This window comes from Abramis brama, assembly GCF_963993115.1.
Source record: "Abramis brama genome assembly, chromosome: 16".
NCBI classification, from domain to species: Eukaryota; Metazoa; Chordata; class Actinopteri; order Cypriniformes; family Leuciscidae; genus Abramis; species Abramis brama.
This window is the reverse complement of record NC_139978.1, coordinates 20,897,016-20,922,557: the sequence shown is the minus strand read 5'-3', so window position 1 is coordinate 20,922,557 and position 25,542 is coordinate 20,897,016. Positions and strand designations below refer to the sequence as shown.

The 25,542-nt window shown below is 36.2% G+C and overlaps 1 protein-coding gene across 4 annotated transcripts in view; it reads left to right on the top strand.

The window, feature by feature from the left end:
• Positions 1-25,542, top strand: part of grid2 (glutamate receptor, ionotropic, delta 2) — a 414,921-nt gene that overhangs the window by 354,185 nt on the left and 35,194 nt on the right. For all 4 annotated transcript variants that reach the window (XR_014603005.1, XM_084086958.1, XM_084086959.1 and 1 more), the window contains exons 12-13: positions 5,003-5,141; positions 13,568-13,763. Coding sequence is in view for 3 of the 4 variants with exons in the window: in XM_084086958.1 (XP_083943084.1) it covers positions 5,003-5,141; positions 13,568-13,763 (335 nt within the window). In the remaining variant the exon portion in view is untranslated. The remainder of the gene's footprint in view (positions 1-5,002; positions 5,142-13,567; positions 13,764-25,542) is intronic.

Genomic DNA, 25,542 nt, shown 5'->3' with positions numbered 1-25,542 from the left:
GCTATTTATACTGTATGTTGCTTTTCCCAAGAAAAGGTAACACTTTACAATACAGTTTCATTTGTTCGCATATGGTAAGTTAACTATAGTTTACATGAACCTTATTTTGATGACTGAAAATGATTTTTAAAAGTTACAGTTTAACTATAACAACACTGTTCCTTAATAAGTCCGGAAGTATTTTTACATGGAATAATAAACATGGAATCACCATGCAGTGATGTATATCCATTTATATTGCTATCGTTATCATAACGTCTTGATACTATAATTTAGTGTTAAGCAGTAATAGTCAGCAGGCAAGTGTTTCGTATCCCATCAGTCAAGATGTTTGGGAAGAAACCTTTTGACATTCTTGGCCTTCTTCAGCCTCTCTAGTAGAAAGTGTTGAGAAGACGTGTATACACTCATCCTCAGATATATCTACAAGGCTCCTAACAGCCATGAAGGGCACTTCACTGTTTCATGACAGCTTGTGCCACTTCGGAATCCACTTAATTCGGAGAGTCCTGGTTGCTCAGATCCAGCTACTGGGAATCGGAGTCCAAACACACAAAAGTTATTCGACCCTGTGAACATATGTAATTTTCTTGCAAATAGCTATTGAAAAACATATTATATGCAGTTATTTCTTGAATATAACAACGTAAGTATTACTTTCTTTCATGCACAAACATCTCTGACACAAATGAGAAACACATTCCCGCTTTGAAAGCTTTTGTCTCCCTCATACACGCATTCTCTCTGTTTTTGTCTCTCAGTATGTGCTAGCTCACAGCGAGGGGTTGCGAGGACTGTGTAGCCCCTGGCCTGCTGCTGAATCAAAAGCAAGCAGTGAGGAACCTGCTGGAAATGGGGCTTGCTGATTTGATGTGCATGGCAGGGCGGCTTTGAACCCCAGTTGCTGGGTGTGCAGATAAAAGCTACATTACCGTCCTGCTCATTTTCTAAAGATCAACATCCTGCAGCCACAGAGAATGGCACTGCAATCAGCACGCGCTAAAGCACTGACATTCCACGATTCTATACTCACTGCCAGTCATATCTGATAACAGTAGTCTGTTCTGTGGCAGCCATACCTCCTATCAAAGTTCTGCTTACTGCCGGTCACATTTCATCACAGATCATTACCAGTGCTGGACTGAGCTTGGGTGAGGGGCAACGTTTTTCTTTAACATGGCCAATGTCAAGGATTCCCAAACTTTTGTCAGCCAAACCCCTTTGACCTAAAATATTTTATTTGATATTTATTTCAATAATTTAACTAAGAATTCCATGTTCACGGTTCTGGTGTCGGTTAATGTTCACATGACATGGAGATAAAATATTTCATGTGTTTTTTTTATGTTTTTTTTTTTTTTCTTAGTTTTTTCTTATTTTAATTTTAAGTTTATGATTTAATTAATTAGCATTTCATCAACTCATGAACCCCCTGCAGTTCCCTCATAAACTACTCATACAGTACAGCTTATTATACAAACTTATTATCCAAAAGTTGTAATAGATTTTTCTATCATGTTCTTGTTTTGTGGCAATCTTTTACAAGCAAGCACAACCAAGGTATCTGGTGTTTGAAGCATAATATTTATTTATTTATTATTATTTTTTTATCGGAAAAGGTTTTTGTAAAAGTCAGTTGCATACGAATCAATTCTTTCCTCTGGATTAGGGCTTCACAATTGATCAAATTAATAATTAAGATTATCACAATGGCAAAGACTTATTTCATTTACTGTAGGTCTGCTTTCCCTGCGTCAAAATTGTCTTTGTGAACATGAATGCAATGACTAATCAAAGCTGTTTAAATTAGATTTGATTTATTTATTTTAATTTATACTGTAGATTATAACCAGTGACTACAACTAGTCCAAATCAGCATCTGATTCACAAATTATTTAAGTTTCACTTCTATTTGCAGTCACACATAAAAATGGGTGTTGAATAAACATCACATGACATTCAAAAATAAGCTTTAGAATCTAGATAAAATGCAATTTGCAATTATTTTGTTGTAGTAATGTGATGCTGCATGCTATAATGTAGATGGTGCAACAGCCAATACACACTTCAACTTGACCTGAGAAATTGAGAACTCAGTGATCAACAAGTTGACATGGTGTAAGGTTTATTCTGCAGCAAATCCAGCTTTGTTAATATAATGAGAGTACAGAAGTCAGGGCTCAAACAGTTGTTCTGTGTGAACTTGCAGCGACAGCCTCAGTGATTATGCCATATATGCCATATAAGCCTTGCAAACATAGTCAAGGGTCACAGTTTGTGGAAAGAGAATACAGTATGCGGTTTTCCTCTGTTTTTGTCATAATTGTGCATCCCAAAATCTAGTATTTGTATTTGAAATAGTCATACATTCAATCTCTCCTATGCTGCATTGTGCACAGAAACACATTTTTTTTTTTGTTGTGTCTCCACACACCAGCACATAATCTTTCAGGAGGTCGGTTGTAGTCGACTTTCTCAGCTTGCTTCAGCTCAGAGAATAATTTTAGCATAGAACGTTCTGATTAATCCTTAACACCACTGTATTTTGACACTTTTGCATTTCCCTTTCTGCAGCTTAGCATTGCTCACATATCCATGCAAGTGTGAGATTGGACTCTTTATTACTTTAGATCCTTATTTTTATATTTATCATTACAGTAGTATTTTCCTAAGCGGTAACTTCAAACTTCAAATTTAGCTGGCCTCCTGTAGCTGTGTTCAGTCTAATTTATATACATTTTCAGACTCATTATTTTTCGCATTCATTTGCTTTAGCAGGCTCCAGGCCAGAGTTACTGCATCAGTCTTGAGCACTCTGTGTTTTTTCTCTAAACTGTAGTGTAAAAAAAAAAAGCTTTTCTTCATTTATCCTGCTTCTTGTTGTAACAGATTTGCTTCAGGATATCAGAAGTACTGTAGGCTATAGAGGATAGGAGGATAGGAGGTTGCCATACCTTCTATCTTTACTACAATTTATATTTAATTGCACTACCATCCAGTTTTTTGTGTACAAAACTATCTTTTTGAAGCACTGTTGAATATGGAAATGAGCTTTTTAGTCGATTGCCTTGATTTTGAACAAATGTTCTCACCGAGAACTCTTACAGATGTTGGTTTTGTTGGTGTGATTATTTTTCATTTCACTGATGTGCTTGGGTATGAAGGTAATTAGTCAAAATTTCAGCCTTGTTTCATTTAGAAACTGAACAGAAAACTGCAAGTTTGATCATTCTGAAAATATAATCTGTTCTGCCTGAAGGATACGTTTATGTGAACTCGTCAGCTTGAAAGGGCTGATAAATAAAATATATTTTATTATTCTTCATAGGTATTCATACTGCAGTTAACACATACATTTTCGTATATTTGGACAATGTTTAAGTATTTAAATATGCACAGATTTAGGAATGTAAAAGTTTTAACAAATAAAATGTATATTATATTTGTATAGTTACATTTTACTGTTTTATGTTTATTATATATGATTATTTATATTAAGATTAGTCCGTTTAGATTAGTAAATGTGATGGCATTGAACAGTCTAATTTATAAAAAATAAAAATGTTAATTCATTTAGTGAATGAGGTGCAAATAAACAATAGTTGGTGTAATTCATTCTATTAGAATTACTGCCCATTATTCAGTCAGCTGAAGGAGCTGGTCGAGTATTGACATTTGCTTAAACTGAAGTGCAAAATCTCTGAGGTTTACATTGCAGATGAAGGAAGTAGTGCCATTTAAATAGGACACTCCCTAACCTTAAAGTCTGCTAACCTAAGAAAGATGATTATAAGAAATGTGTAAGCCAACTTTTCTATCATGGACTTGTTTGCTGAAATTAAAATTGCACAAAGTTTGTGTGGAGCAGAGAGTACACACCCTGCGGGACATATGTATGTGAGTCATCTAAAAACTTTCTTTAATAAGACAGCTCATCTCAGCGGACCCCCTACAGAAACAGAGTTGTCAGATACCTTATTGAGTGCTGAAATGCTTGGCACTTTCCACACTGGAATGAAACGGGAAGCCACAAGGATAGATGGGACTAATTTTTAACGGATTTCACTGTAGCTGCGAGCCTTGGATTGTGCAGATCCATCAATATTACGGTGTGTGGTACTTTTAGAGGAGCCGCTGTCATCTGTGGCTGTTGAATTAGCAGGGATCTGAAATGCAGAGTAAATAGACGTGTTTGAGCTCTGACTGTGGTGACTGGGGAAATGTAGATTTGACATTACAATTGATGGCCTTTTTTGTCTGTCTTATAGTGAGATTTTTATTTATTTTTATCAGTAAAGTCTCAGTTGTTTGAATCCTGCACACCCACACCGGATGAATCCATTTGTTTCCAGTCTGTCAGAGTACTGCACTACTGAAGATGAAGCTCTTTTGTTCAAAGCATATACAGGAAGATAAGAAACACATTTTACATTACAAATGAACATGACATTGGGGCAGGTCATAACATTCTCACACAAACAAATGCAATGACATCTAAATGTATCTAAAACATACATGATGTGTACAAATCTACAATGTAGTAGTCTACTTCTACAAATAAGATGATATATATATTTGCACAGCATATATATTAATAAAGTAATATTTAATAAATTCAATATCCAGACATATAAAATTAGAGAATTTGTCTTGAATTAAGTTTTTCATTTTAAACAAAAAATGTTGTTCTATTTATTCTTTAATGCTGTTAGATGTATCCTTTAAACAAGAAACAACTATTTACACACACTATTTTTTGGTTTGAACCCCAGGCCTCAGCATTTTTGGCAGCATTAAAGTCAGTAAATAAAATGAAGAATCAATGTTTAATAAACAGAGACACAGATCTATTGTAAGCCTAATACCAACCAAACTGTGTCAAACACCAAAGTGTCTGGATAACAAAGGTTGTGTCACTTATAAAGAGCGAAATATGTATATTTTCTAAAAAGACAGCACAGTCATCAGCCTTTTCTGCTTTTTTCTGCTGTTTCCTCTACAGGTGGTGAGGTGCCCTACACGACTTTGGCTACAAGGATGATGATGGGGGTTTGGTGGCTTTTTGCTCTGATAGTCATCTCCTCCTACACAGCAAATCTGGCTGCCTTCCTCACTATCTCCCGCATCGAGAACTCCATTCAGTGAGTACACGCATTTATACGTGTCACTCTTGCAGCTAGCGTCAAACACTGTAATCATCCTCACAATAACAAAACAACAAACAAGTTTTGGCTTTCAATCTTCATCTCAACTTCAACTTCAGTCTCAGTTGAATATGCTGTGTAGTTTAAGCATATACTAACAAAGGCATGCATTTCTGGGAGCATTGATTAGTTTTGGATAGGAATGGTATTAATTGAGCAGCATTCTTCAAATGAAAACAACACATATAATACACAGAAATACATCACATTCTTAAGCTAAAAAATAAATAAAAATCTGTTCCAAGCTGTGTGTAAATGAATACTCACAAGACCTCAACAGTCTGTTTCATGGTGCTCAGACTTCTGCTGTGTGTGTGTGCCTACTTAAGCATATTTTGGGGACAAATTTGTACCCAGAAGTGAGCTAAACCTGACAAAACATCTCAAAACCTTATTTTGTGGGTGTTCTCATTTGCAAAATCAGTATAAAGGTAAAGTAAATACTTTTTTCTTTCTTTCTTTTTTTAAATGCAGAATTTTTTCTCTTTAAGGTTAAGATGTGGGTTTTTCAGTTATGTTTTAGTGTTTATAGCTTTATATAAAAACAAAAGTGTAAGTGTGTGTGTGTGTGTGTGTGTGTGTGTGTATGCATATATGGTTTATGAGGACACAAATGTGTATAATGACATGGGTATCACTCCGTGTGTCCAAACGGCTTAAAAAACATACTAAACATACTTAAAGGTGCCATGTGTTATGTCTGGCAAAAAATCAAGTCATACTCCACATTCCATACCAGATGGGGGCAGTATACCTCCAGAAAGTGAATTGGTCTACTCTAGACTAGAGTAACAAACGAGAAACGGTATAGTCTCTATGCTCCGCCCCTACCTTCACAACGACCCTAGAGCCATAGCCGAAGCCGAGCCAACTCCTAATAGAGGACGTTTTGACTCCAGAGGAACGTTGGTTGATGTCAAGTGATATTGAAATATGACATCTTCAAGCTACTCCCCTTCACCTTTACCAGTGAATATGTTCATATTCGTTTTGTTCATATTACATTTTTATTGTTAGTTTGAATTAAATTAATTTGACAGACAGCATTCGCTGATGTTGACCAAGCTAGCGCCAACGTAACCAGAGCTGCCAACTCTCACGCATTCACCGTGAGACACACGCAATTGACACTTTTCACACGCTCTCACGCCACACATCCATTTTCTCACGCACAGAAAAATCGCGAAGCAAAGAGGACACGGAGACCGACAGACTAGACAGAGCAGGGGTGCGTTTCCCGAAAGCATCGTTGGCCAACTATGGTCGCAAGTTCATCGCAATGTCCATTGAACTCTATTGGTAACGAGGGAACTTGCGACCATAGTTGGCTAACGATGCTTTCGGGAAATGCACCCCAGGTTAGTTATGATATAAAAAAATCTCAGCTCTCAGATTCTGTCAATTTTATTACGCTTTGGCGCTTGTAAATGTTACACGACAGATCCCTAGCGCACGTGAACCGATCTCTACTAATAGTAAAAAAACACGAACACTGTTGAAAGATACAGTAGGCTACGACTTACCAAAATGTATTCCTCATACATAATATCAACCAATCAGTGTTTTTTATCAGCGTGAAGAGGTCAATAACATAGCTGGAGAACAATTATGTCAGATTTACCTCAGGAAAGCCATTTAATAAACATAATATAGGTCACGTAGTTGGCAAGAAAAAAAGAGCTATAGAGATTGTGCTATGTGTACTATATTACAATACTATATTTATGTACGTTATATATACGTTTATCGAACAGCCTTCGATATATTTCTATGTTATAACTTCCCGAAAAAACTACACAAGCATATAAAACAAACTTCTAACGAAATACTAACAGCATCTTACTTACCAATCCAAAAGAAATGTTGCAAGTTCGGAGTCAAACCTCATTTCTTTCATGTCCATTAGTTGTCTCCAGCGATGGAAAGCAGTGCCAATGTTTACTCTGGTTCTGTTCCTTTTTTTATCAGATTTTATTTGAATGTAGTAGTGGGCTGTACTTTCCACACGATTGACATCAGGTTCAAGTACGCCCACAAGCCGTGCGAGTTATTTGTGTATTGCATGTTTGACTGGTGGTTATGTTGCCCGCATACCGCCTCCCATGGCCGAAACTGGTATTACAACACCTGTCGGGCCGTGGCTAGTAATGCTAATGCTAATTCAGGTTGATATCTCTGCAGCACTATAACTTGTCATTTTTTTAATGACATCATCGCCCTTATTTCTTCTCATTCTTTTGATGCGTATAGCTCATTTTTTGGATATTTTTACCTCAATTCTGAGACATGGCACCTTTAACTCTGGAACATTTTTTTTTATCATTAAAAAATTGCAGAACGTTCTCTGTGATGGGTAGGGTTAATGTAAGGAGGATAAAATATACAGATAATTAATTAAATGATTATTAATTATAATCAATACCATTACACCATCTCAAACTAATAGTGTTCTGCCATTTAAAAAGAGTAAGTCATTTGAGTCTGTTTCAAATGGTCAAAAATTCTACTCTTTCATAACATTCATAATTAGTTTTTTGTTTCTTGTTATGCTTGACAAGACTAATCACAAATTATATATCTGGCCGTCACATAAAAAAACTTGTTTTTTTTGTTTTGTTTAGTTTTTTTGGACTGTTTATAGAAATGTCATATTCTTTACTCTTGAATGCTAATAACAGAAGGCCATAATTTTCATAACAGGAAAAGCAGCAGCCACATATTGGTAAATGTTTGAAATGTTCCACCTCGTCATAAATTAAATTTAATTATAAAAACACTTCAAAAATCACCTTTTTAAAACGTAAAAAGGACTCTTTGTCTGTCCGTCTCTTTGCTCTCAACCAGGCAGGTTAAATAAATTACCAGTGCAGAAATGTCTGACGTCATTCTCACTGGAATGATAAATCTAATTTGTGGCACAGGAAATTAAAACAGGGAGTTGCATGCCCGTAGGAGATCTTCCACACACGCACACACACACACACACACACACACACACACACTTGTATATGTGGCTTACGGGGACTTTCCATAGGCACAATGGTTTTTATACTGTACAAACCTGTTTTATGAAAATTATTGAATTTTATTTATTATTATTGTTATTATAAAATGTTTATATGAAATGCAATAAATATACATATTAAATGTAATACTGTTTACGTTCACTTAAAACATAACTTACTGTCTTTATGGGAATGCTGGCCAAGACCATCATTTTGACATACTTTGTGTGTATTTGACTGTTTAAGTGCAATAAGCAGCAAAAAAGAACTCGGTTTAGTACTGAGAGGCGGCTTTATATCTGCGTAATCATGTAACAGCAACAATATTCATCCGGAGCAAATGAGTGAGTGAGGGGAGACGGTTTGTGTGTCAACTCGCTGTTGGAGAGATGAGAGAGCGAGAAAGCGCAGCTGGTATCGGGTATCTATTCTCCGGGAAATGAGTATTGGAAGCGTTTCAGATATTTCAGTATCGATATGTATTGAAAAATCTATATTTTTGATAACACTACGTAGCTCTTAGTTTATTATTTCAGATGCCCTTTTAAAAGACTAAAGTTGAAAAATGTATGTATTATATATAAATTTAACCCACCAAAGTTGCTAGTGGGACTCACTGTGTTAATACACCACTGCAGAAATCCACCCGCACTTGGGTGTTAATGTTAATATATATTAGGGCTGGGGGAATTAACGCGTTGCTGTTGCGGCTGCTATTGTGAGTGTGCCGAACCAAGGCTCCCTGTCATGATGGAGAAGGACAAGGATGGAGTTTTAGGAAGAATTTTTGCATTTAAAAAGTTGCCTGATGGCGCGTTTGACAAAACAAAGATGGTGTGTGCAATTTGCAAAGCTGAATTCAAATACTATAGAGACAATTCGTCTTTAATATACCATTTAAAAGCAAAGCACTCAGTTGCTAGCAATTGCTTTTTTAAATTCAACTGGCAGTTTAACATTTTGTTGTTGTTTTTATATTGTTGGTGCATATAAATAATTATTTATTTTGGCCAATTGGCTTAAGTTCTAAACTAATCTAGACTTTTTGATGACCTTGATGGTTTTAATATCAAACTTACCCATTTTATGTGATGGGAACAACTACTCTGTGGTTCTGAGGAGAGTCTGTTTACAGTTCACAAGTTGTCATTAAAATATTATTTAAAAAATATACTTCCTTTGTGTTGTTTAATTTAATTAGGTGATTCTACATTTAAATATTGATGATTACAAGCTTGGGGGAAAATGCGATTAATTGCGATTAATCACAGCAAATTGTGCGATTAATTCGTTTTTTTTTTTTTTTTTTATCGATTCCCAGCCCTAATATATATACCTTTCACCACAAACAAGCAGAGACGGTCCAAACTGCGTCCGTCACTTTCAAACTTGGAGCAGGGTTGAGTTATGGGGTTTTACCGACAGTTTGAGGATCCAGTGCAGTTACAAGGTTTAGTCACAAGTTCTTTTTTAATCAGTTTTCATTGGTTAAATGTTTGCAAAACCCACAGACAGGTGTAAAGGGTGACCAATAGTAATGATTTGGAGCTACTAGGTTTCCGCCCTATACAGAGACGATATACAAATTTAAATTTTTAACATATTTAAGCTTTGCAAAACTGTTAATACCAGATTTTGGTTTAGTGCACTTTATCAAAAGTTGTCACAAATGATACTCACAAATCCATTCCAAGTCACTGCCTTGACTCCGCCCACTATGAGATGTCACTATTCAAGCGCACTTATCGAACTAATCAGATTCACCGTGCCCAGCAGTCATATAAGCTAAGACTGCGTCCTCCGAAGGTCGCAGTATTCAATAAAATTGAGTTATTCCTCGTGTAAAATACTGCAATTTCTTTCTTACTTTGCAATCTAACGGTTACTTTTCTTAAATGAGACCGCCTCGATGACATATGCAGCCTTCAAATGCGATCTCAGGAGGATGCCGCCTTCGAAATGAGATGAGCTATAATCAAATAGTCAAATTCAGCAATGACTAGCAGTGATAGAGTTAAATGTGCTTAACAATCCTCGTAATATAACCATGTAGGCGATTTGGGGAGGTGGTGTTACTAGGGAAAATTAGAGTATTTAGTATTTATTTTTTCATGATCTCTGTTTGTTTATTTTTCTTTGCATTAGATTATCATTAATGAGCCTGTGCTTAGATCGCTTGATTCTAGCTCTATGCACCTAATTAGGATTTCCATAAATTTTAATGTATTATCTTTTAATGTGTAGACGATGGCAGGGTCATTACAGAAATAATTACAGCCTAAACTCCGCACCCAGGGGTCTGTTGTATTTAAAATACACCATTCAGTCAGGAAGAGCTGAAAGATTTATGAGACCAACTGGGTGGTCGGGTGAGTTCACAATTGGATAGTTTTGTCTTGAGAGGAGTTTCATTACCTAATAGATTTAAAGTCGGTGCAGTTTGTTTAGGATCATATTATTTTGTTGCTGTGAGAATTTTAAGCCCGATGGATACTGGACAAAAAGAGGGAGTGTTAGTTCATCAGTCTCTTTTTAATCGACTTTACTGATCCTAACCCAGTGTTAATTAAATCAGAGCAACATCAACTTATCAACAACTCTCACTTACCCCACATAGCTCTTAACCAGTTAACACAAAATCTATACATTCGCTCGTTTCATTCATCAGGCTGGTCCTCAAGGAATTCAGATGAACACTTTGTACTTATTTGATAATGAATGCATTTATGTGAAACTTTTGCATCAAGGCTGAATTCTGCCTGCAGAGTAAAAATTTTTAGTTGTTGTTTTTTACAATGCTGGCACCATGATGGCTTGGATTCAGCTGTAGATGTTTAGAGAAAGAGAAATGTATCATCTTGTGATTGAGGAAAACACTTCAGTTTTGTCTTTCAGTTTGTGCTGATTGCTATTGTTTTTAATGATTTGCAAGACTGTGCCACTGATTTGCTGGATGTAATACAGCTTAGCAAAAAAAGAAACACATCACTGATGTTCACTTTTATCCTGAAACAGCATGAAAATGTGTTTTTTTTTTAAACAGAGAAAAGTAATAAAGACTGTACTGCAGCCTTAATGTTTAAATCTGCATACAATGCGCCCTTGTAAGGAAGTGCATTTGAATATTCATGCATATTGTTACATCAGTTTAGAAATTTAAAAATGGTTTAGGAAACAGACTGTACAATGCGGCTGTGAGATGGCGTCCATCTGTGAAGGTGAAGGAGGGCCAGGCTACAGGCTTCTCGAGATTTGTTTTTTTCTGCACTCACAGTTTCCCATGCCAGTTTGCCTGCGGTCTGGCTAGGCATAGTCACTCCGTGCCACAGATGACAGTTTTCCTGGCCAAAGCAAAAAGATCAGCTAAGCGGCCGCAGCATTTGAATGCCGCCAGATGGTCACCTATAAAGGGTGTGAAAAAGCGTATACACAGATAGATTGCTATTCTTAAGGCTATCATTGAATTTTGCAGTAACAAGAACACAATGCTGCATTGCAAATGTTCCGCTAGTATTAAAAATTACAGAGATAGATTAAACTTTGTAAGTCATCTATTTGCTAGTGTACTTCTAAACATAAACTGTTTTCTATTTTAATATATTTTCAAATGTAATTTATTCCTGTGGTTCTGAAATTTTCAGCATCATTACTCCAGTCTTCAGTGTCACATGATCCTTCAGAAGTCATTCTAATATGCTGTTAAACTCAATAAATGTGCTCAATAAACATGTCTTATTATTTTCAGTTGAAAACAGTTGTGCTGCTTAAAGGAACACGCCGACTTTTTGGGACTTTTGCTTATTCACCGTATCCCCCAGGGTTAGATAAGTCCAATGTATAGAGCAGTATGCTAGCTGGAGCCATTTACCTCCAGTCTTTGTGCTAAGCTAGGCTAGCGGTGGGTGCGTCAGACAGAGTTACGGCACGCATGGAGATGAAAAGGGTATGTATGGACTTATCTAACTCTGGGGGATACGGTGAATAACCTAAAGTCCCAAAAAGTCGGCGTGTTCCTTTAACAGTCAATTTTATTTAATTTTTTTATGAATATGAAATTCCAAAGAAAAGCATTAATTTGAAATAGAAATGTTTGTAACATTGTCTTTGCTGTCGCTTTTGATCAATTTAACGCGTCCTTGCGCGTTTTTAATTCCTTAAAAACGTATATATTTTTAAACCTTTGAACGATAGTGTATTTATAATATTATAAATGTATGTAATTTATAAGAAATAACTGTAAGCACTGCATTAAAACAGAAGACAAATACAACAATAATAAAAATTAAGTAATTAATAATAATGAATTATTTTGAATTAATATCAAAGACAGTTTATGGCGGGGTCGGGTTATTTTATATGTTCTGCCCAAACTTCCTGTTTTAATAAGGAAGACAGGGGTGAAAACTTGTAATTATTAAGTGCACTGTGACCTACAGAGTAAACCACAAAGATGAAGGACTTGCATTAGCACTGAAAGCGTAATGTCACAGACCGGACCTGCATTGCTCAGTAGCCCTGCGGTGGTGTTTTATAGTACTGCAGGGTACTCGCGGGTCACTTTTATGGCTATTCTCCATGCAAATGACACCCAACACATAACCATAATTCTCAGGGAGGGGTGGGGATTAAGTGGCGGGATTAATTAGGAGCAATAAAAGATTAACGTTTGTGGGCAAGTTCATTAAACCTTCAAAGGATGCCAGTGGAGTTAAGCACCAGAAGAAGACGACAGCTGTCTGATATAATAATATTTGATAAATTAGAGGTCAGTCTGATTATCTGCGCGAATCTCAACGGCACCAACCCATGCTCTCCGCTGTCAGTAACGTACTGCTCGAATGTATATAAATATTATTATATAGTGGATGTTGAATATTGATACAATGCAAAAGCACTCATTTGTATCCTTATCAGTTTTCAAAATGAAGTGAGACTTTTGAAACTCTTTGATGAACTGCAGTATGATGATGATGATGGCGTGAAGGGAAACCAAGAAGGCTTCATCTCTATTGTGTTTTCCAATTATTCGCTTAATATAAATATTACTGCAGGGAATTAGTGTCCCTTGGTTGGCTAACTTTTAATTAGATGTAAGATATTAACACAAGTTGCTGAATAAACAGTATTTGACATAACATAAGTGGGTGAGCAACAGTCTGCGCAGCAGAGCCGCTGGATAGATTTACACTCACTTACATTGGCCCAATTAAGCTCAAACGTGTGGGTATTCATGCATTCACATTGTAGATTCTTCAAATAATGTTTTAATCGTAAAATTACTATGCCCCCAGGCATCAACCCAATAATGTTGCTTTCTAAATATCTTTGATTTGAAAATGTTTCGTTGTTCCCCTACAGGTCACTGCAGGACTTGGCTAAGCAGACAGACTTGCCGTACGGCACGGTTCTGGACTCCTCCGTTTACGACCAGGTCCGCAGTAAAGGCATGAACCCTTTTGAGAGGGACCCGATGTACTCACAGATGTGGAGGATGATCAACCGCACAGGAGGAGCTGAAAACAACGTGGAGGAATCAAAAGAAGGCATCCGGAAGGTAGGACGCTCCCGGCGCTGTGACTACCGCCACCATTTATCTAATTACAGTGCTTAACTGCAGTACAGTGCTAATGTTCTCTGAATAGAGATATCAAAGTAAAATTGCACTAATGCGACTCAATGGTGCTTGAGTTATGAGTGATTTAACTCTGAGAATTCCCCCACTGAATTCCCATACTAATTAGTTGCGGGTTAATGCCTTATTTGTTAACCCATGTTTTTTATTCCTCTCTTCCAAGCGTGTTTTCATTTGGAATTTTAAACGAGCTCGAGCACTGCAATTAAAAAGGCTGGTAGGCAAGTGAAGTATGAAGGCAGTCTGTGCTGCCTTCAGATCTTGAGAGTATCCTAAAGAGTAAATGGCTTAGAGTGTTTTGTTAATGTGATATCATCTCACAGGTGTTCGGTTAAATATTGTATAACAAGGTGACACCTCTGTCTTGCCAGAGGCGTCACCCTCCTTCCGCCTCTCCTTCCTTCGCCTCTCTTCTGTTCCTGCCTGCCTCCTTTGGTAGCTTGTAGGCTTCAGAGCACCCCCTAGTGACCTATGTCTGGAGTTTCTCTCATTATTTATGACCATGAAATGATTTACATTTCAGCCATTTAACAGACGCTTTTACCCAAAGCCATTTACAAAAAGTGCTTCAGCTTTACATATGATGCTGTTTAAATGATTGTCAACAGATTGTTGCCGTAAAAATCCCGTAACTAATAAACAAGCCAACATGATATAATTTTTTTCCAATTATACTTATATTTTTGCAAGCAATAATGCTCAGAATTTGTTGAAACCGGGAAATCTGTTGTGCAGACAAAAAATGTTTGCATCTTAAATTTAAAATTCTAACGTTGAATTGGTATTTATTTGTGATTACATTGGGTAATCCTTCAATTGTCATCAATGCAATAATATTAAGGCATCAATTTAAAATATTGTGTAGATGTACAACTATGCATGTTGTTGAAGGGTTAGTTCACCCAAAAATGAATTATTATCCCATAATTTACTCACCCTCAAACCATTGTAGGTGTATATGACTTCCTTCTTTCAGCCAAACACAATCAGAGTTATATAAAAAAATATATATATCCTGGCTCTTCCAAGCTTTATAATGGGAATGAATAGTAACTGAGATTTTGAAGCCCAAAAAAGCTCATCCATCCATCATAAAAGTAATCCATACGGCTCCAGGGGTTAATAAAGAGGCATCAAATCTCACCTAAGCTACGTCATACGTCAGGTCAGAGGTCACTCTTCAACTTGCGTACGACCGTAACCTAGTAATTATAGTTTATAAAGTTTTAAATATGGATATTTTTCTCACAAAAATGCATCACTTTGCTTCAGAAGGCCTTTATTAACCGCTGGGTGCCATATGGATTACTTTTATGATGGATGTATCATGCATTTTTGGGGGGCTTCAAAATCCAAGTTATCATTCACTCCCATATCATGCTTTTAAATTGTTCCTTTTTACATATAAATCATACATTTGTAGTCTATATAAAGCGGAACTGCAATGCTTGGGTCTGAATTCCTCATTATTATAGCTCCACAGGACCCTTTTCTACCCCTTTTCTGATGTGCGTCTGAGAGCAACTCGTTTTGGTGCGGTCTCTTTAAATACAATTGAGACACTTCATACCCCGCCCCCTCTCCATGTTGCAGCGGTTCAACTCCACCCCGTTCGGCCATTTTTGTAGTTTGATAGCAGAGATACGATTATCTAGCAGCACAGAAACTTTTTATTCACACGTTATTAACAAAATGTCAACAACGGAAGACTTGTCCAGCCAGCCTTACATGTTCGAGCCAGAGTCGGAGCCGGAGCGAGATGAAAATGAAGACGACGAACCTGTAGAACAACGTCTTCATATAGATGTATTGCAATAGTGTGTACTGTATTTACACATGAAACTTTGGTCTTCCGACCTTTTACCACCGTGTCGATTTATTTTGATTAATATGTGCGAGGGAGAGAGAGCAAGACAGCGTCTAGTTTGGAGACGGTGATGTCTTGTTTACACTTTCGCCTGGCTCTGAAGAGAGAGAGTGAGCGCGCGCGCGACCGGGTCTCTCTCTCTGCTCGTTCTTTCAGTTAAACATGCGCCCTGTCACGCGCGGCAGTTCATCTACATTAAACGGTGTAATGAAGCGTGTGGGTTACTACATCCAACAACCGAACATTTTAACTTACCCTCTCGTAACTTCTGCATCCTTTAGCTTGGACTACAAAATTGCAGCGAGAAATAAAAATGGCGGATGGCTCGAAGTGTTGGGCCGGAAGTCAATGTCCTTATTTGGCAGTTCTGCTGCAAATACTGTGACGTAATAGTTCAAAAAACGTCATAGATAACAGAAAAATCGGAACAGGTTGAAAAATATGACCGAAACAGAATATAAAGATATCAACGAAGCACCTGAAGAGAATAATTTCATATTTTCTGTACTTCGAAACACTCCAAATATACAACAAAATGCATTTAAGGGCTAAAAAAGTGCATTTGGCATGATATGTCCCCTTTAAATGCAAAATTCCCTAAAAAAAACCTCCATTCCCAACAGAGACAACGGTGACTTTTTTGGCACATACTATTTTGATGTCCAAAACAGTAATTTTAATATAAATCATGAACTGGCAAATCAATTTTTTTTTGACAAATAGAGGCATATATTGTTCTCTACGATAATACAGTTTAAGAATACTCAACAAAGGACAAAAGATTTATTTTCCATTTCTAAAGGAAAAGTGGTGGATTCTTAGTAACAGAAGCCTCTCTGCCTCTCTGACATTTCCTCTTCTCATTTATTACATAAATAGCCTTGCAGGCTGTTTGCAAGCACAGGCAAATGTTCTTCATAGAATTTTCAGCCAAAAATTAAAGTTCTGTCATCATTTAGTTATTGACTTTCTTACGTGAAACAATAAAGTATAAATTTAGCAAAATGCCAGAGCTTCTGCATACAGTCAATGGGGAACAGGGGCTGTCAAGCTCAAAAAGCCATAAAAGTAGCCCATATAATTTATTTCAAGTTTTCTAAAACCATACAATAGCTTTTTGTGAGGAACAATAAATAACACCTTTTGTGTTTTACAGACAGAAAAAAAAAAAGCTAAACTTAATGTTTGGAACAATGTGAAAGAGTAAATTATGATGTATTTTCATTTTTGGTTGAACTATCTCCCTTTAAAGAATCAAAGAACAGCCGCGGAATTCGTTGTGTAACAGCAGGACTTGTCGCAGCTTGTGAGATTGATCATAAAGGACTGGACAAACATCTGCTCTGATTTCCCCAGCAAATATTTACGATGTTTATTCTCAATTGTATTCATCTCTTCTCTGAGCTAGTCATGTGCTAATGCTGAGAGCCCCTGTTTCTCATTTTTCAATAATAGGAGCAGACTGGGAATTTCATTTCTGTGCTAAGGAAGATGCTTTCATAATTCATGAGCAGAGCATACAAGATTTCTATTTTTATGCCACATTTTCACCCACATTGCAAAACATTAATACTTGCACTCAAGATGAATGTGTTTCATGAATTTTCATAGGTCTTATAAAGTGTAAAAAATTAGGTGTCCCTGGAACTGAAGATGGAAAAATTAAGGCAACAGTTTGCAGTTAACGGTTTGGATTTGTTTACTTAATTATTTTAAATAAATGACTTGACTAAACTATGGAAACTTATTCCCATCACATAAGGTGAAAAAATTATGCTTAAGTCATAATTATGACATAAAAAGTCGAAATTACTGTATGATATACTAAATCGAAATTGACATACTAAATCGAAATTATGACACAGCTAAGTCGAAATTATGAATTGCTGACAGGATGAATTGTGAACACATTAATGAGTATTTAAAATTTAGTTTTAGCTACTAATGATGAAATTCTTGCCTTATAAGTGGAAAGGCATGGAATAGCTCTGAGCAAATGCATTCTTGAAAGGATTTTAAGCAAGAACAAGTTTTGGCGCAGAAAGAACAAAACGGATGTGTTCAAAACAATGTCATGTTTGTATGGATGCACCAAAAATGTTGGTTGAATGGTATTGTAACTGATCTGAGTTCTGCTGCAGAACAGTTGCAACAGGAGGTTGTGATCAGGCAGCAGTTTTCATTAAACAGTAAATACAGCCTACTCCTATAAAAATGATCTTGTATGTATCAATAAATGGCACGTGATATTTAATAAGAGTACCTCTTTTGTATTTAATCAGAATCAGAAAGAATCAAAAGGAGCTTTATTGCCATGTATGTTTGCACACACAAGGAATTTGTTTTGGTGACAGAAGAAGCTTCTAGTACACAGAGACAACAACAGTACACAGATAGATAGTCAAATAAAAAGTAAATATAAATGAACAAGATACACTTATGTATATATAATACAGCCTATAAATGGTAGGAAAAAAAATAGACACATTTTTATGTACAGGTGTGCTATATACAACAGAATAGAATATTAACAGGGAATGGAGCAAGAGGTAGGTTATTGTCAAATAAATATAAGTGTTATTGCACATATTTATCATTGCCCAGTGGAGGCATTTAACTGTTCATGCCTTACTCTATATCTATTTAAAAGCACAAAGAAAGATGACATTAGATAATGTTTGCAGCTGAGATTTAATGATATGCAATTCATCCTGTGGCGGGTCACGTCAGATCAATGAGCAACAAGTCATAATTTCGATTTAGTTATGTTTCGGTTAGTAATCTCATAATTTTGATTTGCTATGTCAAAATTTGGACTTTATAAGTCAATTTCGATTTAGCAAGTCATCATTTTGACTTTTTATCGCATAATTAGGACTTTTAAAGTCATAATTTCGATTTAGTAAGTCATAATTTCGAATTTTTATCTCATAATTATGACATAAGTTGGAAAAAAAATTATAATGTGGTGGGAATGGGCTTCCATATCCTGTCGTGTTGGGTCGCGTGAGATCAATGAGCAGCAAGTCATAATTTCGACTTGGTATGTCAAAATTTCGACTTTTATATAATAATAATGATTTATGAAGTCATAATTTCATAATAATATCTCATAATTATGACATATGTTTTTGTTTTTGTTTTTCTTATGTGGCGGGAATGGTGTTCCATACTAAACATATGTAGTTGCCATGACTTTAAAATCTGTCATCATGGAAACAATTACCTTTATATATTAAGTAACTGTAAGGAGATTTTTTATTTATTTATTTATTTTTTACTTTTATCAAGTTATTATAATAACTTAAAAATAGCTCTATGCTAATTGTTCACTTTCATCATTGTTTTAATTTGTTCAATATTAGCGAATTTGAGTGAACAACGAAACTACGATAATCAAGTATATGGTTGTGTTTCCCTTTTTTCAGTGTACTGTAACCTTTCAGAATATTTTCCATTGAAATTGCATGCTTAAATGATAAAGCAACGTCATATTACAACAATAGTCTGTTTTCCTGTTCACAACTAGAAAATCAAATGTGGATGTATGAAGGTTTTTTTTTTCCTGGAAACTGTAACACTTGGAGAAGGACACGAGAAGGTCTGTATAGGAAGACATTTTTCAGGTCATAAGATATATCCCCATTATGTCTAGCTCAGTACCCACTGGAGGAGAATTTTGTACATAGACCATTAGTTGACATCAAAACATGATAGAAAGAGGGGAGCGGGAGGGGGTGTGGGGAAGGAGAGAGAGGTGCCTTTGACTGCAAACAAGACAGTCGATATAAGCCAGCACTAAAAGGATTTCAATCATATTTCACCATGCACAGACTTCATTATCTAAGGCTTATATAATGGAAAGCATGTCCATTGCCTGAGAGAGAGAGAGAGAAAAAGAAGGAAGAAACTGAGGGCCAGACACAGCTGAGAGAATGAAGAAGACTCAGGCACAGAGGAATTGGGAAGAAAGACAGATTAAAGGAGGAGTTTGCCCAAAAATGAGAGTTCTGTCATTATTTATTCACCTTTGTGTCGTTCCAAGTCTGTATGACTTTTCTATGCACTTACAATGAATTGCTATTAAAGATTTCAATCTCCAAAAAGGTCACAAAATAGCCATAAAAATGCCTTAAAAGTCACATATGGCTAATTAACAATATTTGCTAAATATACTATTCAAAGGTTTGGGGTTGGTAAGTTTTGTGAAATATTGTGAAATATTATTACATTTTAAAATTACAGTTTTCTATTTAAATAAATTTGAATATGTAATTGTATTCTTCAGCATTTATTTGAAATAGTTTACTGTTACATTTGATCCATGTAGTGCATCCTTGCTGAATAATAATAATAATTATTATTATTTTTTCATATGGCTTATATATTCTGAAGTCACGTGAAGGTTTAGTGATTCATGAACGAATCACTCGGATCGTATAGCTTCAGATGATTTTAAATACTTAGTCAGGAGGACCACTTTTATGGTGCTTATATGGTGATTTTGTGTCTTTTTTTGAAGTTTGAAAGCTTTGATTCCTTTTTCATTGTGAAGTAATGGAAAACAGCAACCAAGACTTGTTTTTCCACAGAAGAAAGAAAGCCATGTGGATTTGAAACGATCAGTGGGTGAGTCAGTGATGACAAAATATTCAAGTGAATTCTCATTATAGAGGGTATCTAATGATCTTTCCTCCGTTCGTTCTTCATTCCCCAGATTCGCACAAACACGCTATACAAAGAGCTGCTCTCTTCTCATTACACAAACACTTATTTATCATTTCATTCTCAGCTTGCTCATTAGCGTGTTGTCTCACCGAACAGCACAAAACAGTGCAGTGCATGTGGGAAGTCGGACGGTGATTGTTTAGAAAGCGTAATGATGAGATTTGAGTCATCACCAGCTGAGGCAACGTGAACGCATGAGGAGGCCTGCTCTATGGGAAAAATTAAAACTCTTTAACACCTGCTTGGTGCATTTGAGAAATTTCCACAAAGATCAAAGAGAGCCGCTGTGTTTGCGTAGAACTGTGTTTAGAGTCACGACGCTCATCGTGTGCACCTGCTCACCACTTATCACAAGAAATTGCAGATATTTAGACCTTTGTTAAAAGCAGTGTGAATGTGTTTGTGTTAATCTCATCTTCATAAAAAGCTGAGAGCGTTTTATTAGCGACATTTAACTCTTATTTGAAACCAAGAGACAATACTGTGGATAAGCAGTGAGAGAATGTTTAGCGGTTATTTGTTAAAAAGGGCTTTCAAATTGACAGTGATTAAATCAATGCAAATTAATTAACAGTGATTAAAAAGGCCACCGGATCTCTGTGCTATTGATATTTAGTAGTTATTCCGGCTCAACCACTGTATCCAACTTTCAGGTGTTTCATTTGGACTAAAACAATTTGTCTTTTTAAAATGTTGTCTGACTAAATTCACAGCATTCTTGCTGCATATCACTGACAGTGTGGATGCCCTTAATAGTCTAATTGCAAGGACAATCTGTGTAGTTTTATAGCCTGTGAACATGTCAATCCCAAGAACACTTGCTGTGTTTATTGTTATTTTGATGTTTTGTGGGGCAAAACGGTTATATTCAGGTCCACACAGAACTCCATAAGATCTCCACAGAATCGGAATGCCTATAGCTTTCACAGACTTTCACATCCTCATGGGTTTGATTATTAAATATTTTGACTAGTTTACTTATGCTTTCATTTATTAATGTTAGTGTAGTACTCTCAGCTCAGTTTAACACATTTTACCATGTTTAATTCCATAGATGTTTTTCCATAATCAGAGCAGAAAATGCAAAAAAGTCTGTAGACATTTGCAGATTAGTCTGGGCCTGGATACAAATTTATATTTGAAACTTAGGAAATGGTAACAAATAGAATTTTGTCTTTACCAAAAATTTAATTGCAGTTGTCAAGATTACATTTTATACAGTGTGTATGCACACTGCCATTCACACAAGTTTGTGGTCGATACGATTTTTAATGGTTTTTTAAAGAACTCTCTTGTGCTCACCATGGCTGCATTTATTTGATAAAAAAGACAAACATTAATATTGTGAGATATTATCACAATTGAAATAACTGTTTATTTTCATATAAATCTAAATGTAATTGTAATGTAAATTTTCAGCATCATTAGTTTAGTCTTCAGTGTCACATGATCCTCCAGAAATCATTCTAATATACTGATTTGGTTTTTAAGGGGGAAAAAAAATATTATTATCAGTGTCGATAACATTTGTGCTCCTTGATATTTTTTGTGGAAATGTAATATATAAAATATATTTACATAATATATAAAATCATTTGTAGCATTTTAAGGGCCAGATTTACTAAACAGGGCATATTAGCATGAGAGCGCAATTCTAAAAAAAGCACCGATGGGAGTGGAAAGTTCTATGTGATCTATTGGCGGCGCACAAATGAAAGAACACAGACGCAGCCGGATCATTTCCACCGAGAGCAGCGCAAACTAGCATTTAAGACATGCTTTTTTTTGGCCGTTAAATAATGGTCTAAATACCAGTAAATTGACAAGCGCAAACCTTAGTAAATCACCTTGCGTGATTCATTTAAATACTCTCCTCCCATAAATGTTGCGTCTAAAAGGGAAACTCTTACAAATGCATATGCAATAAGGTCAGCTGCAAAAATAACTGTCCATGCCTTTTCAGCGCAAATTTTTCACTGCATGTCATTAGTAAATCCTGACAGTAGTACCACCAAAAGATTGTGTGCCCCTGCGTAAGCTGTTAGTAAATCCTGACAGTAGTACCACCAAAAGATTGTGTGCCCCTGCGTAAGCTGTTAGTAAATCTGCCTCTAAATGTCTTTACTGTCACTTTTTTCAATTGAATGTGTCCTTGAAAATAAATCTTACTGTCCTCGAACAACAAGTATAGCCAAACATGTCCTGTAACTCTTGTTTGACTAAATAAAACACTGAATAAATATTCTTTATATTTTTCCTTATTCTACATCAACTCTCTGAACCATACTCCACTCACAACACTCAAAGAGAGAGAGAGAGCAGAAGAAAAAACAGAGAAAAATAAAAGCGCTTTGGACACCAAATGGAGAAGAGAGAGAGAGATAGTGTAGGAAACGTGGAAGGGGAAGATAATTGAGACTGGACATCACAGGTAAGATACAAATAAATGAGGAAGAGAGGTAGAATGGAAATGCTATTTAACTGGAATTAGCCGAGACTTATCTTCTTCCTTCTGGTAGATTTAGTGGAGCATTGTTGCTATAGGCATCTGATGGAATGAGCTGGTGTTAGAGCTTCAAGAGAAGGGGCAAGCCGGAGAAAGACCCACAGAGAGAGGATAAGTGTTCAGAAAAGATAAGAGGATTGCAAGAAGTGGTGATAATTGTGAAGCTGTTTTTAAGGGGTCTGATATGTATATGACTTTAAATGCAGACTTATTCATATAAATTAATATAAGATCTAATTGAGGAGGGTTGATCTAAAAGGAAATTAGGCCCCATTGTCTGTCTGAACTTCGGGAAAGGCTGAGCTCAGAGTGCTGAATCTACTTGGCAGAACATCGGACTGCATGGAGAATAGGGGTGGGTGATATACTGGTAGAAACAATTAACTGGTAGAGATTTTGGACTATCATCTCTATCGCAGTTACGTACACTCATGTGACGTTGCTGGCGATCACGAAAGCTTATCATTTGCTTGAGTTTTTAAGCATTGCCAACGCATCAAGTGATTTGAAACTGTTGAATCGCAATTAGCAGCGAAATATATCTCGTTTCAGTATATGGGCCGTTCTCTGAGAGACTGTTTCTCAGAGTTGTCAGCACGTGTGCTTTTTGCCACTTATTTGGGCTTGAACAGTTAAATACACAAACCTATGTGTCAAAGTGACCATGTATTTTCAAGTAAACACAGTAATTTATGTCTTAACTGAACTTTGAGGTGAGAGAGAAAAAGTATATTGGATCCGTGCAGTCTGTCTTAAAGTGACAGCATCCAAATTTACCTGCTGTCATTATTAATTTTAATCAAACAACAAAAAAGAGAAAATCTCTCAGTGCTCTTGACTGAATCACTTTTGTAACTTTAATAAGAAAAAAATTATAAAACAAGGAGTGCAAAAAACCTGGGGTGTAAAATCTGTATCCCGGTGCTCTTTGGGTGTAGGGATAATTCGACTCAAACAAACATATCAAGCTAAGGCACTCGAGAATTTAAGTAAATATATATAAAAAGCTTTTATTTAGTCATGGCTTAGGCAATTAAAATCAGTTTACAGAAAACCGCACACCGGCACGTCGCGGCTAATGAGCTTTCATCAGGACCCAGTTTTCTGTAAACTGATTTTAATTGCCTAAGCCATGACTAAATAAAGGCTTTTTATATATATTTACTTAAATTATTGAGTGCTTTGGCTTGATATGTTTGTAAGAATACATGTATATTTTATTTACACAGTAAAGACTATGCGTTGTTTTATTTATACATTTGATTACTTAATACATTTTATGAAGCATTTCTAGTGCTTGAAGTTTTTCAGGTATAGGTCTTTGTTCTATTGTAGTTTATTTTCTTTGCTCTTTCTTTATCTTTGTCTTTGTCAATTTACTAGTTTTTTAGGCTAGTATTAGTTTTTTAAATGATATTGAAAATGGTGATAAGAATTAGTTTCAATGTTATCAAAAATGTTGATATCATAACTTTATTTACAGCAAAAATAACTATATTGTGATATATATACCAACAACTTTTATTGCATCCAAAATCATGTGTACGCACATCAGAATTATGAACCTGTAAGTAGCAACTCCCCAGAAGGACTTGGAAGGAAGCGTTATATCTGAGGTCTCTTATTCCTGGTGTGACACTTAAAAGAAAGGATTATGACAGGGTTTAATTGTTGCGAAGGCTGAAATTCCCTTTTTAAAGTAGAAACGGCTGGCTTAAAAGTAAATTCTGGAGCTCACATTGCCATTTCTCTGAGCAATGTTTCTCCTTCATGCAGATAAACATTCTCAATCAGATTCTTAACGAGTCACTCCGGTGAATTGTAATGACAAATGTGCTATATTACTAGGGAAATGGAAAGCCCACACAGCAGCTCTTCCACGTGGGGAAAAAAATGGGGCGGGGGCGGGGGGGGGGTTGGGTTCATAACTAATGCAGAGGGCATAAATTTGCAGGGAGAAACATCAGTGTGAGAAAAAGCAAAAGACAAACAGCCTTTAAAGGATGAGTTTAATCTCCAGCTCAACAACCCTCCGGTCTGCTAGCAAGATGACCCAAATTGGATCATTAAATTTCACTTCTGTATTCCTGTGGAGACGTGAGAAGGAGAATGGCCCCTCCGCCCACCATTCTTTTCAGTTTGTTTTTAGGAGACAAAGTTCAATTATTGAATTGTAAATAAATTAAAAGGACGGGGGGCAGTATCTAAGTGTCAGCAGCCGCATACATTTTGTGGCGACTGTGTAGAGCAAGAGGTGAGTGTGTGTGTATTTTCTTGAGGTAAACTTCAGCGATGCCCCGCTCATTCTTATTCTGTTTGTCCCTGCATCCCTCCACCACATCTTTATCTTTGTCTGTGGGAGACAAGATGGCCCACCGCCAGGCCTTAATGGACTTTTGGAAAGCAAAGAAAATAATACATCACAGGTCGAGAAAGGAGAGGTAGAAAAGGGGTAGTGGTCCTAAATATTTATTTCTTGCCAGCAAATATTTGAGAAAATGACCATGGCCATTAGAAATACTACCTGGGCTTCACCCAGACTTCCATGCACCTGAATACACACAAACCATTTGTTATTACCTAGAAAACATGAGCATTCA